Raw genomic sequence first — 13,763 nt, 5'->3', positions numbered from 1 at the left:
GCCATCCTTACCTCATCTGGCCTACATGTGACTCCAGACCTACAGCAAGTGGTTGACTCTTAACTGCCCTCTGGGCAATAAATACTGCCTAGCCAGTGGCACCCTCATCAAAGAACAAAGAAAATTACAGCACAGGAACAGGGTTTTCGGCTCTCCAAGCCTGCGCCGATCCAGATCCTCTATCTAAACCTGTCGCCTATTTTCCAAGGATCTGTATCCCTCTACTCCCTGCCCATTCATGTATCTGTCTAGATACATCTTAAATGACGCTATCATGCCCGCCTCTACACCTCCGCTGGCAACGCGTTCCAGGCACCCACCACCCTCTGCGTAAAGAACTTTCCACGCATACCTCCCTTAAACTTTTCCCCTCTTACCTTGAAATCGTGACTCCTAGTAATTGAGTTCCCCCACTCTGGGAAAAAGCTTCTTGCTATCCACCCTGTCTATACCTCTCATGATTTTGTAGACCTCAATCAGGTCCCCCCTCAACCTCCGTCTTTCTAATGTAAATAATCCTAATCTACTCAACCTCTCTTCATAGCTAGCACCCTCCATACCAGGCAACATCCTGAACCTCCTCTGCACCTTCTCCAAAGCATCCACATCCTTTTGGTAATGTAGCGACCAGAACTGTATGCAGTGTTCCAAATGTGGTCGAACCAAAGTCTTATGCAACTGTAACATGACCTACTAACTCTTGTACTCCATACCCCGTCCGATGAATGAAAGCATGCCGTATGCCTTCCTGACCACTCTATCGACCTGCGTTGCCACCTTCAGGGTACAGTGGACCTGAACACCCAGATCTCTCTGTGCATCAATTTTCCCCAGGGCTTTTCCATTTATAATTCCATTTATAATTCGCTCTTGAATTGGATCTTCCAAAATGCATCACTTCACATTTGCCTGGATTGAACTCCATCTCCCATTTCTCCTCCCAACTCTCCAATCTATCTATATTCTGCTGCATTCTCCGACTGTCCCCTTCACAATCTGCTAGTTCACCAATCTTAGTATCATCTGCAAACTTGCTAATCAGACCACCCTTACCTTCCTCCAGATCATTTATGTATATTCACATCCTGTGAATGAATTTAAAAAAATACTCAAAGGACTGAGCAATGAAGGCAAGTGTGCCAAATGCCTTTTTAACCATCATGTGACGCAAATTTCAAAGAATTATGTACCTGCACCCCTAGGTCCCCCATTCTACAACACAACCCAAAGTCCTACCATTAATTGTATAAGCACTACTCTTGTTTGTTGTATCAAAGTACAATACCTCACATTTATCCAGTTTGAACTCCATCTGCCACTTCTCAGCCCATTGACCCATTTGATTAAGATCCCTTTGTAATCTTAGAAAACTTTCTTCACTGTCTACTGTGCCACCAATTTTGGTGTCATCTACAAACTTACTAACCATGCTTTCTATATTCTCATCCAAATTACGTATAGAAATGACAAACAAAAGAGGACCCAGAACCGATGCCTATGGAACACCGCAGGCCTCAGGCCTACAGCCCTAAAAGCAACCCTTCACCATTACTCACTATCTCCTCCAAATGAGCCAATCATGTCTGCAGTTGGCAAGCTCACCCTGAATCCCATGTAACTTTACTAGTTAGTCTACCATGTAGAACCTTGTTGAAGGTTTTACTAAAATCCAAATAAACGTCTACTGCTTGGTCATCGTCAGTCTTTTGGGTAAGTTCCTCAAAAAACTCAGTCAAGTATGTGAGATGTGATTTTCCTCACACAAAACCATGCTCACTGTCCCTAATCAATTTTTGCCTCTCTAAATGTCCGTAAACCCTATCTTTTGTAATGACCTCCAACTAGTTACCCACATCTGAAGTCAGACTCACAGGTCTATAGTTCCCTGGTTTCTGCTTACAACCTTTCTTAAACAAAGATACAACATTAGCCACCCTCCAGTCATCATGGATCTCACCAGTAGTATTAGATGATGCACATGGTCTAGCAACTTCCTCCCTTACTTCCCACAACATTCTGGGATTCATTAGATCAGGTCCCGGAAATTTATCCACCTTTATATTCTCTAAACCCTTTCCCGAACTTCCTCTTTTGTAATGTCAACTGTTTTCACAGCCAACGCATTTTCTCCTACTTATGGTCCACATAATCAGCCTTTCTCCTTTGCTGGCATACCATTATCCACTGTTTATTTGCATAACTGCTGTTCTCTGTCTCCAGTTTTCAGCATAAATATCACCTGTGTTTAGCTACTATGAGTTCGGAAGAAGAGTCACTGGAACCGAAATGTTGATTCTGCTTTCTCTCCACAGATGCTGCCAGACTGCTGAGTTTCTCTAGCGTTTCATTTTTTCAAATTTCATTTCATTGAAGGCAGTTCAGAGAAGGTTCACAAGGTTGATCCCTGATATGGAGGGATCATCTTATGAGCAAAGGTTAAACAGATTGGAAATCTACTCACTGGAGTTTAAAAGAATGAGGTGATTTCGTTGAAGCATATAGGATTCTTAAAGGTCAATGCTAAGAGGATGCTGTCCCTCATGGGAGAGTCTAGGACTCGAAGGCATTGTCTCAGAATGCCTTTATTCTGTTTCAGACTGAGATGTAAAATAATTTCTTCTCTCAGAGGGTTGTGAGTCTTTGGAACTCCTTACCACAGAGAAATGTGGGGGCATAGTCCCTGTTTGTATTTAAGTCTTGGATAGATAGTTTCTGGATCAGTAGGGGAATCAAGGGTTATGGGGAAAATGCAGAAAAGTGGAAGTAAGGAGTGTTAGATTAGCCATGATCATATTTGCAGCCTACTCCTGTTCTTATTTCTTAATTTCTTATGGTAAAGCATGACCCTTGCTGGGAGGTGGGTGCAGTAGCAGAGATAGAGTGAGTGTAAAATATCAGAGAGAAGATGGTGGCACTTACACTGGTGGAGTGGAGGGGGTTATTGACCTTTTCCTATATTGCTGTGCATTCCACCAGGCAGCTAAGAATGCTGTAACCTCGGTGTCAACCTAGGACTAGGCTAGCATGGTTCATTGTTGTAGTCTCTGCTGCTGGTCCTTAGTGAAGAGGATGTCCTGCACCTGCACCATCCCAGCAGGACCTCCATGTTTGTGCCCACAAGGCACGGTGCTAAGTTTTCCCTAGTTAAGGCTTTTCCAGGCTGATGATGCTTGTCCAAGTACTTTGGGCTTTTAAAGATGATGTGGGCACAAAGGATGCTGATATTACAGTGATGTCCATGGAGTGGTGCATTATGTAGTAAATGGGGCTAGAATTGGATGTGAGAGATACCATAGGGATGGAGTAGTTAGTTAATGAGGTAAGTTGGTAAGATATGATGAGAAAACTTCCTGGGTCTTGTGGCAAGAATTCTTCCAAAAAGCCTGAAACAATACTTGGCCAAAAAGCCTAAGATTCAGTCCCAAATCTTTTCAGGAAGTGCGTTCCAGAGACACCACCTCATCTTTCTCTCATAAATGAGTGATCCTTAGCTTTCGAATCTCCTACAAGTGAAAACATTCTCTTGATATGCACACGGTACATGATAATGACCTGAAACTTGTTGCCTACATTGGTGCATGGGCGAGAAAGATAGATAGAGAGAGAGAGAGAGATGTCAGGAGGTTATTATCAGTGATTTCCAAGGGAAATTAGATGGGCACTAGATCGAAATAAATTCTCAGGGCAATCGTGATTGGTGGGGGTTGGGGATGGGAATAACTGGATTGTTCCACAGACAGCAGGCATGAACTTGAAGGGCTAAATAGACATTCCTGTGCTGTAAATCATTCTATAGCTCTTACCATTAAGGCATACGTAAAATGCTAAGGCGCTGAAAGATTAGGCAGTTTGTCTGAATATCTTTTGACTGTCTGTGTGGAGTTTGCACGTTCTCCCTCTGTCTGCGTGGGTTTCCTCCAGGTGTTCCGATTTCTTCCCACAGCCCAAAGATGTGCAAGCTAGGTGGATTGACCATGCTAAATTGCCCATAGTATTCAGGGATATGTAGATTAGGTGGGTTATAGAGGGATGGGTCTGGGTGGGATGCTTTGAGGGTCAGTGTGGACTTGTTGGACTGAAGGGCCTGTTTCCACACTGTAGGGATTCTATGATCTATGATGATCTTCCTAGTTATTACAATCTATTACATAAAGTATTCAATTAATGCTATATTACAACATTGTAGATTAGATAGCACCATACTGTTGTTGTTTCTCTTTGTGATAACACTGTCGATATGTGATACAGACTTCAGTGCATGAATATAAAGTCTGATATGTAACTTCGATGAAATACAGAGGCCATGAATTGCTGTGATCTGTCTCAGGTAGACCAGCTTACCAAAGATTGGACGGACAGATGGACAGACACAAAAGCAATCATGGAGGAATACTATGTGGATATAAACCGAGGAAAAGCAGGAGTGATTGTTGCCTCCCAGCTACCTCATTTAATAGCAGTGGATGAAGATATATTAAGTACAGGTGTTGCTCTCTACCATCTTAGGGTAAGATTTAAGATGTGTTTTAAGTTGATTTAATATTTATTTAATTCCTTTAAAATTACATGGATTCATCTATTAATATTTTCTGGCCCTCTCTTTCTCAAAGATCCCTGTACACGTTTTCTTGACTAGTAGGTTACCTGCTTCTATGCTTGTGTTACTACAGATCAGGCAATGGAAGTGTAAGTGGACACTTTCAGTTTTCATGGACTTATTTTGTGCTGGCTCGCCTCATAGCTTTCCTAGCTGTGAATAACTATAAAATTGGGGACTTGCCTTATCATTCTGTAGAGAAACATTTTGTCACATTCCCAATGAGACCTCAATAGCTAAATGGCTAAGGTTCACAGTGAGGAACACTAGCAAGATTGAGAAGAATAAAGTACAACACTGGTCAGTTGAGAATTAATAATTAGCTGACTGCAAGTGTCGTTTTTTTAAAAGCAACATATTGAACAGGAAGGTAAAGACTGAGGGCTATAGAGAGTGTTCCAGTCCAGCAAAGATTTTGCTCCATAGATAGACTACTTTCATGTAGAGGAAATGCTGTACCACTTTGAGTTACAAACTTGATAAATAACCCTTAATTATGGTGTATTGTCTCCTAGAGATGATGTAAAGCCAACACATTGTTACAGCACAGAGGGAGGCTATTCAGCCCATTCGATCTGCACCTGCTGTCTTCTGACAAAATTGACCCAGAGCCAAGCCCCCATCCTCTCCCTGTAAATACTTCCTTTGCAGATAATATTCCAATTCTGCCTTGAAGGCCTCAATTGAACCTGTCTCCACCACACTCTCAGGCAGTATTTTCCAGGTCCTAACCACTCTCTGTGTAAAAATGTTTCACCTCTTGTATCCATTGGTTCTTTTGCCAGTTAACTTCAGTCCTGCCTTCTTGTGCTTGATCTTTCTGCCACTAGGAGGTTTCTCCAATGGGGCATATTAGGACCTTGGTGAATGACAGAACGAATAGTCTGCTTCTTAACCAATAAGTTTAGATTGAGAAATCTAAAGCATAGTGAGCTGAATCTAAATCTCAGTATAGCGATTGTAACAAGGTCAGCATAGAATATGAGTTCCCTGACTGGGGCTGTTGGTCTGGTCTAATCAGGACACCCTGGCTGACAGATAAGAGCAGGAGTGTCAGAGATCCTGTTCACTCTGAGAGCTGGCTCTGAGGGAGCTGGATTAGTGTCAAGGACTCTCCGCATGTAAATAAAGCATGACTTGGTGATGGGATACCAACCTCTGTGAAGTTATGTCAAACAGAGTGATGATGGAAAAGGGAATGGGTGAAAAATACTGACAAATCAGTTATAGAAGGAGAAATGGTGATGAGCAAAGGATGTGGAAAAGAAAATAAAGTGTTGATGTTTAAAATCATGTTTGAACAATCTCCAACAACAATTCTCCATCTGAAGGAATGAGACTGCATTTAATTGTTCAATTCTGGCAAACATTTGATGAACAATTATTGTCGTAAATCATATCATATATACGGGCCGGTTCAGTGGGGCAGCATGGTGTCTGCATGGGTTTCCTCTGGGTGCTTCAGTCTCCTCCCACAATCCGAAGATGTGCAAGCTATGGGAAATCGGCCATGGGAAATGCAGGGTTACAGGGATAGGGTAATGGGGGTGGGGTTGGGTCTGGGTGGTATGCTCTTTGGACAATCAGTGTGGACTCGATGGGCCGAATGGCCTGCTTCCACATTGTAGGGATTCTATGATAAGGATTCTAAGATCATATACTGGGCTTCATTTTATTTATTTCATTGTGATAAATTTAATGTGCATAATGCATAAGATAGTTTGGAAAATTAAATACTGTACATGGTGTCATTTCTATGAATGTAACAAAATAATAACTTGTAGTCGTTGCCAATTCACAGGATAGCTCTTACTACAAATTGCTGGTGATTTCTATGTTAATAATTGTTTGTGAAATGACTGTAGATTTCTCCCAACTCTTAGATAAATCAGCAAAGTGTTTGATTTTAAGATTTTTAAAACTTCTAAATGTTAATCTGTTTGTATAAATCTATAATAGTGAGTAAGATGAGGGCATTTTTTTTCTTATGTTTATTCTGTGAATTGTCTCTTGATTGACTTTTAATATTATGATTGATATTAAGTTATCTCAGACCAGTGCTTCTGAACAGTAAGACTGTGCTAATGCTGCACTTCTGAACAAAGTGTGCTGTGTTTATTTTTTGATAATTTCTGGGTCTGTAGATTGTTAAATGGGCAGAAATGTCATTTATACTAGGATGATATGCTGCTTCTATCAGACATGGGAGATAAGGGATAATTTGAATGTTCCTGGAGACTATGTCTGCAGGTAGTGTGTTTGGTTGCAAATCGTATCGGACTGCATGGATTGATTGGAGCAGCAGTTAGAGGTAATGAGGAGTTTACAAGATTAAGGTGTTGTGATGAATGACAGTGACAGGAATATGAGAAGCTGCAGATACAATTAGGTACATATTTGACTGCTAAGAATGGTAGGAGAGGTAACCAGGTAGTGCAGGAATCTCCTGTGGCAACCCCCATCTCAAACAGATAAGCTGGGGGATGACCTCTCAGGGGAGTACTGACACACTGTCAGCCAGGTTTCTGGATCTGTGACTGGCTCTGCTGTAATGGGAGGTACATCAGGTTCTAAGCGATCGATTGTAATAGGAGCCTCTCTAGTCTGCAGCCATCAGCAAGACATTAGAATGGTGTGTTGCCTCCCTGGTGCCAGGGCCAAGAATGTCTCAGAGAGGGTGCAGAATATTCTGAAAGGGCAGAGTGACCAGCAGGAGGTCCTTGTGCTCGTTGGTACCAGCAACATAGGTAGGAAAGGAATGAGATTCTGCAGAGCGAATATAGGAAACTAGGCAGGAAGTTAAAAAGTACGTCCTCAAGAGACTAATATCTAGACTACTACTGGTGCCACATGCTATTGAGAGTAGGAACAGGAGGATAGAGCAGATGAACACATGGCTGAAGAGCTGGTGCAAGGAGAAAGGATTCACATTTTTGGACCATTGAGATCTCATCAGGGGTAGAAATTACCTGTATAGGAGGGACCTGATCCACCTGAATTGGAAGAGGACCGACATCCTTGCAGGATGATTTTGCTACTGCTACTCAGGAGGCTTTAAACTAGTAAGGGTTGGAGTGGGTGGAAAGTGACAATGAGAAAAAATTAGAATTAGAATGACAACTAGAATTAGGTTTTATTGTCACAAGAAAAGGCTGAGAATGGTACAGTAGATAAGGGGAGCAAATCAAATAGTCAAGACAGACGAGAGCTTTGCAGAGAATAAGGTAAGACTGATAAATTAAACTGCATTTACTTCATTGCAAGAGGCCTGACAGGTAAGGCACATGAACTTAGGGCATGGTTGGGAACATGGGACTGGGATATCATAGCTATTACAGAAATATGGCTCAGGGATGAACAGGACTGGCAGCTTAACGTTCGGGGTATGGATGCTATAGGCAAGATAAAAAGGGAGGCAAGAGAGGAGGGGGAGTGGTATTTTTGGTTAGGGATAACATTATGGTTCTTATTAGGGGGAATATTCCTAGGAGGTGTCCCATGAAGTTATATGGGTTGAACTGAAAAATAAGAAAGTTATGATCACCTAGTTAGGATTGTATTATAGGCCTCCCAATAGTCAGCAGAAAATTGAAAAGCAAATATGTAAGGAGGTCTCAACTATCTCAAATAACAGACTGAGACTGTGATAGTGTCAAGGGATTGGATGGGGAGGAATTTAAGTGTGTGCAAGAGAAGTTTCTTATTCAATATGTGGATGTACCTACGAGAGAAAAAATACTTGACCTTCTGTTGGGAAATAAGGCATGGCAAGTGATTGAGGTGTCAGTAGGGGAGCATTTTGGTACAAGAGATCATAATTCTATTAGTTTTAAAATAGTGATGGGAAAGAATAGACCTGATCTAAAAGCTAAGTTCTAAATTAGAGTAAGGCCAATTTTCACAGGAACTTTCAAAAGTTGATTGGTGGAAGCTATTCGCAGGAAAAGGGATGGTTGAGAAGTAGGAGGACTTTAAAAATGAGATAACAAGAGTTCAAAGACAGTATGTTCCAGTTAGTGTGAAGGGCAAGGCTGGTTGGTGTAGGGAATGCTGGATGACTGGAAAAATTGAGGCTCTGGTCAAGAAAAAGAACAAGGCATATGTCAGGTATAGACTTAAAAGATCAACGTGGTTATCTGTGTGGTACCACAGGAGATGAGTGAGATACTAAATTAATATTTTGTTAGTATTTAATGTGGAGAAAAACATAGATGCTAGGGAACTTGGGGAAATAAATAGTGATTTCTTGAAAACAGTTTATATTACATAAGAGGAGGTGCTGAAGGTTTTAAAAAGCACAAAGGTTGATAAGTCCCGGGACTTGATCAGGTGCAAGGTTCTGCATGGTAGACTGGTTAGTAAAGTAGATCATAATGAGATCCAGATGGAGCTACCCAATTGGATACAAAATTGGCTCAAGAGTACAAGACAGTGGGTGATGGTTAGAGTGTTGCTTTTTGAACTGGAGGCCTGTGACCAGCATTGTGCCACAAGAATCAGTGCTGGGACCACTGCTTTACGTCATTTGTATAAATGATTTGGGTATGAATATAGGATGTTATAATTAATGAGTTTACAGATGACTCTAAAATAGGTGGTGGAGTGGACAGTGAAGAAGATTATCTCAAGAGTACAACGAGACCTTGATCAGATGGGCCAGGAGTGGCAGCTAAAGTTTAATTTAGATAAATGTGAGGTGTTGCATTTTGGTAAGGCAAACCAGGGCAGAACTTACACAGTTAATGGTAGAGCCTTAGGGAGTGTTGCCAAACAGAGACCTGGCATGCAGGTGCATAGGTTCATGAAAATGGAGGTGCAGGTAGGGTAGTGAAGAAGGCATTTGGCATGCTTGTCTTCATTGGTCAGAACATAGGAGTTGGGATGCCATGTTGCGCCTGTACAGAACATTGGTGAGGCTACTTTTAGAATACTGCATACAATTCTGGTCACCCTTCTATAGGAGGGATGTTGTTAAACCTGAGAGGGTGCAGAAAAGATTTACAAGGATGTTATCTGGACTGGAGGGTTTGAGTTATTAGGAGAGGGTGAATAGGCTTGGGCTTTATTTTCTGGAGCATCGGAGGCTAAAGAGTGACCTTATAGAGATTTATAAAATCACAACAGGCATGGATAGGGTGAACAGCCAAGATTTTTTCCCATGGTGGGGGAGTCCAAGACAAGAGGGCATAGGTTTAAGGTGAGGGTGAAAAGATTTAAAAAGGACCTGAGAATAGCTTTTTCACACAGAGGGTCATGCATGTATGGAACAAGCTGTTAGACGAAGTGGTGGGTGCAGGTACAATTACAATGTTTAAAAGGCATCCAGATAGGTATATGAATAAGAAGGATTTAGATGGATATGGGCTAAATGGTGGAAAATGGGACTAGGTCAGATTGGGATGTCTGATCGGCGCGGACGAGTTGGACCAAAGGGTCTGTTTCCATGCTGTGTGACTGTATGACTACAAGTAGAAAATACCATGTCAGTGCAGGTCAAGTAAAACTAATTGGTCAGACTTTTATTGTGAGCAATACACAGACTGGCTCCTTGACCACACAGAAAGAATAGATAGAACAATTCATCTAAATGAGCAGTGAAGGAACTCTGGTTAAAGGCACCCTGACAAGGCTATCGATGACATCAGTTGTTGCAGTATGTGGGACGCTAATAGAAGTATCCTCAAGTTCTGAGTGTAGTAGTCAACTTGGCAGGATGTAACCAGTGGTATCCACAAGGATCAGTGCTGGGGCCTCAATTATTCACATTATTTATTAATGATTTGGGTAACGGCATAGAAAGTCACCTGTCCAAATTTGCTGATGACACAATGGTGGCATGAAATTACAAAGGGATATTCATAGACCAAGTGACTAGATGAAACTGTGGCAGATAAAGCTTTATGTTGCAAGTGTGAAGTTATCCAATTTAGACTGAGAAAGGATAGATCAAGGTACTTTCTAGATGGTGTGAAGTTGAATACATTGAATGGCCAGAGACTTGGGGGGTTCAAGTGCTTAGATTATTAAAATGTCACAGTCAGACTAATCAAGGCTAATGGAATTCAGGCCTTTATATCTAGAGGACTGGAGTATAAGGATCCAGAGGATGCTGCAACTTTGAAAAATAATTCCTAGTTAGACCTGCCATGGGTACTATATGGGCACTAAAACTTAGGAAAGATATATTAACCTTGGAAGGGAGTACAACATAGGTTTGCAATAATGATACCTGGACTTCAGGGGTTAAGTTATGAGAAGAAATTATGCAATTTAGGCCTGTTTTCTGTAGAATTTAGAAAGTTAAGGAGTGATCTTATCAACATTTTCAAGAAATGCAGAGTAGATAAACTATTTCCATTGGCTGGAGATTCTAGAACTAGGGAGCATAGTTTGAGAACAGGGGCCAGATCATTCAGGAGAGATGTTAAGTTGCACGTCATGCAAAGGGTGGTAGAGGTCTAGAACTCTTTTCCACTTTTTCCTGCAGTGGATGCAGGATCGGTTTTTAATTTTAAATCAGTGATAGATAAATTTTTGTTAAGCAAAGGTATTAAGGTATATGGGCTAAAGGCATTAGGCCACAGATTAGCCATGAACAAAGACTAATGTATATACACATGGGAACACCGCCATCTGCCAGTTCTACTCCAAGCCACTCACCATCCTGACTTGGAAATAGATTGCCATTCCTTCACTGTCGCTGGGTCAAAATCCTGGAATTCCCTCCCTCAGACCATTGAACCTACAGCACATGGACTGCAGCCGTTCAAGAAGGTAGCTCACCACCACCTTCTCAGAAGCAACTAGGGATGGAAGTAAATGCTGGCCAGCCAGCGATGCCCACATCATGTGAATGAATGCTAAAGAATCTCATTGAATGTCTGAATAACTTATTCCTGTTCCTATGTCATGCTCTTTCTTTCCTGACTGTGTTCTGCCCAGCATATTTCTGAGAAACACACCTTGCCGCCTCACACAACTTTTTCTCCAGCCTCCACCTCAAATTTCCCATCTCAACAGAAAACACTTTTGTTTGCCCTCATCCTATTGTCCTCTTGCTCCCATTCGTCATAGTCATCTTCCTCAAACATTCATCCTCCATCCTCAGCAATCAGTTCCTGAAACTTCTTTCTGTCTGCCTGATCACATTGCAGGTCAAGGTGCTCTACAGAAAGGTAGACAAAGGTTTTTTTTTTCTGTAGCCATGGTTATCCTGACATCAGTGGAGAAGGAAGACCTGAAGATCAGCAAGCCTATCTAAGTTATTGCCGATGGAGTGAAGAGTCTTTGTAACAGCATTAGATATCAGACTGCTACTTACACTGACCTTTCACTCCTGTTCAGTCAATTCTTTCATCCCCACTATTACCTTTGAACATCTTTGTTATTCATTCATGGGATAAGGGCGTCACTGGCTAAGCCAGCTTTTATTGCCTACCCTTAATTGCTCAGAGGGCAGTTGAGAGTCAACTATATTGCTGAGGTTCTGGAGTCACATTTAAGCTGGACCAGGTAAGGCTGGCAGATTTCCTTCCTTAAAGGACATTAGTGAACCAGATGGATTTTCCTGACAATTAGCAATGGTCATCATTAAACTCATTTTTCCAGATTATTACTGAATTCAATTCCACCAATTGAGCAGGATTCAAACCCAGTCCCCAGAACATTACCAGGGTTTCTGGGTTAATAGTCTAGCAACAATACCACTAGGCCATCAACTACCCCTTAAGATCTAGGAGCAGGAGTAGACATTTCAGCCCCTCAACCTGCTCCACAATTTAATGCAACAGGCTTGATCTCCTACCCTATTTCAACTGAAGTCAGCATTGAAACTATTTACTTCTTTCATGGGATGTGGGTGTCCTTAGCAAGGCCTGTATTTGTTGCCCATCCCTAAATGCCTGTGAATTGAGTGGCTAGTTCAGTCATTTCAGAGGGTAGTTAAGTGTTACCAAATTGCTGCTTGTATACAGTAACACGGAGTCGCAGTCACAATAGACTGGGTGAGTGCCTAAAGAGCATAAGTGAACCAGATGGGTTTTTACAACAATTGATGATAGTTTCATGGTCGCCATTAGAGATTAGCTTTACATTCCAGATTTTTCTCAATTGAATGTAAATTCTGCTAACTGCTGTGTGAGAATTTGAGCTCATGTCCCTGGGGCATGCCTGGGCTCTGGATTACTAGTCTAATGACATTACCTCTACTCTTGTGTCTTCCCATCAGTTTTGTTAACAGTCCCACAAAGAAAAGAGGCACAAGCCTGAGGAGTCCTCAGAGGAAGCCGAGTACTCTGAGGATGCACCATAACACTTGAAGCCTGCCAGACCACCTAGAACCTCCTCTCAGTCTAGGCTAATTTCTTTAATTGTATCTCAGACCTTCTCCCTGATTTCTATCCCTCTCACTAGTGAGAGTTTTCATTTAAAACCCTGCCTACGTCCTCTGGCTCCATGCACAAATTACCACTGTGGTCCTTAATAGGTCCTACTCTTTCCCTTATCCTTTCAGCCTTCACGTATCTTTAAAACAACTTAGAATTTTCCTAAAGTTTATTTGCCAACATCCCCTTTTAGCGCTCCTAATCTCCCTTTTAGTTCCCTCTTGCACATTCTACACTCTTATAGGGCTTATGCTGTTTTGAGCCCTCAATATCTGCCATAAGCCTCTTTTGCCCTTAGTCTGATGTTGTATAATATCTTGATATTAAGAGTTCACAGGATTTGGTAGGCCCACCTCTTATCTCTTTTGGAACATGTTGACGCTGTACCACCCATACTTCCTTCTTGACTGCATCCCACTGTACTGAGACAGATTTACCTGAAAGTATCTGATCCTGGTCCACTCTGGCCAAATCATTTATGATCTTATTAAAATCAGCTTTCCCCCAGTTTAGAACTTTGATTTCAGGCACATCTTTGTCCCTTTTCGTGATGATCTTGAATCTAACAGAGTTATGATTGCTAATTAGATTACTTTATTCCATTGAATCCCTACAGTGTCGAAACAGGCCCTTCGGCCCAACAAAATCCTCTGAAGTGCATGTGACCCAGACATATCCCCCTACCATTTCCCTGTACCCTTACATTTTCCATGGCTAGTGAACCTAACCTACACATCCCGAAAATTATGGGCAATTTACCACCTAACTTGCACATCTTTGGA

General features: G+C 41.7%; 1 protein-coding gene across 1 annotated transcript in view; it reads left to right on the top strand.

Annotated features, from left to right (window-relative positions):
• stard9 (StAR-related lipid transfer (START) domain containing 9) overlaps positions 1 to 13,763 on the top strand; it is a 286,706-nt gene that overhangs the window by 184,336 nt on the left and 88,607 nt on the right. The window contains exon 16 of the mRNA XM_048599610.1: positions 4,328 to 4,507. Coding sequence (XP_048455567.1) covers positions 4,328 to 4,507 — 180 coding nt within the window. The remainder of the gene's footprint in view (positions 1 to 4,327; positions 4,508 to 13,763) is intronic.

Source organism: Rhincodon typus, chromosome 8 (assembly GCF_021869965.1).
Source record: "Rhincodon typus isolate 14 chromosome 8, sRhiTyp1.1, whole genome shotgun sequence".
Taxonomy (NCBI): domain Eukaryota; kingdom Metazoa; phylum Chordata; class Chondrichthyes; order Orectolobiformes; family Rhincodontidae; genus Rhincodon; species Rhincodon typus.
The sequence above is the reverse complement of the archived record's forward strand: the minus strand, read 5'-3'. Positions and strand labels throughout refer to the sequence as shown.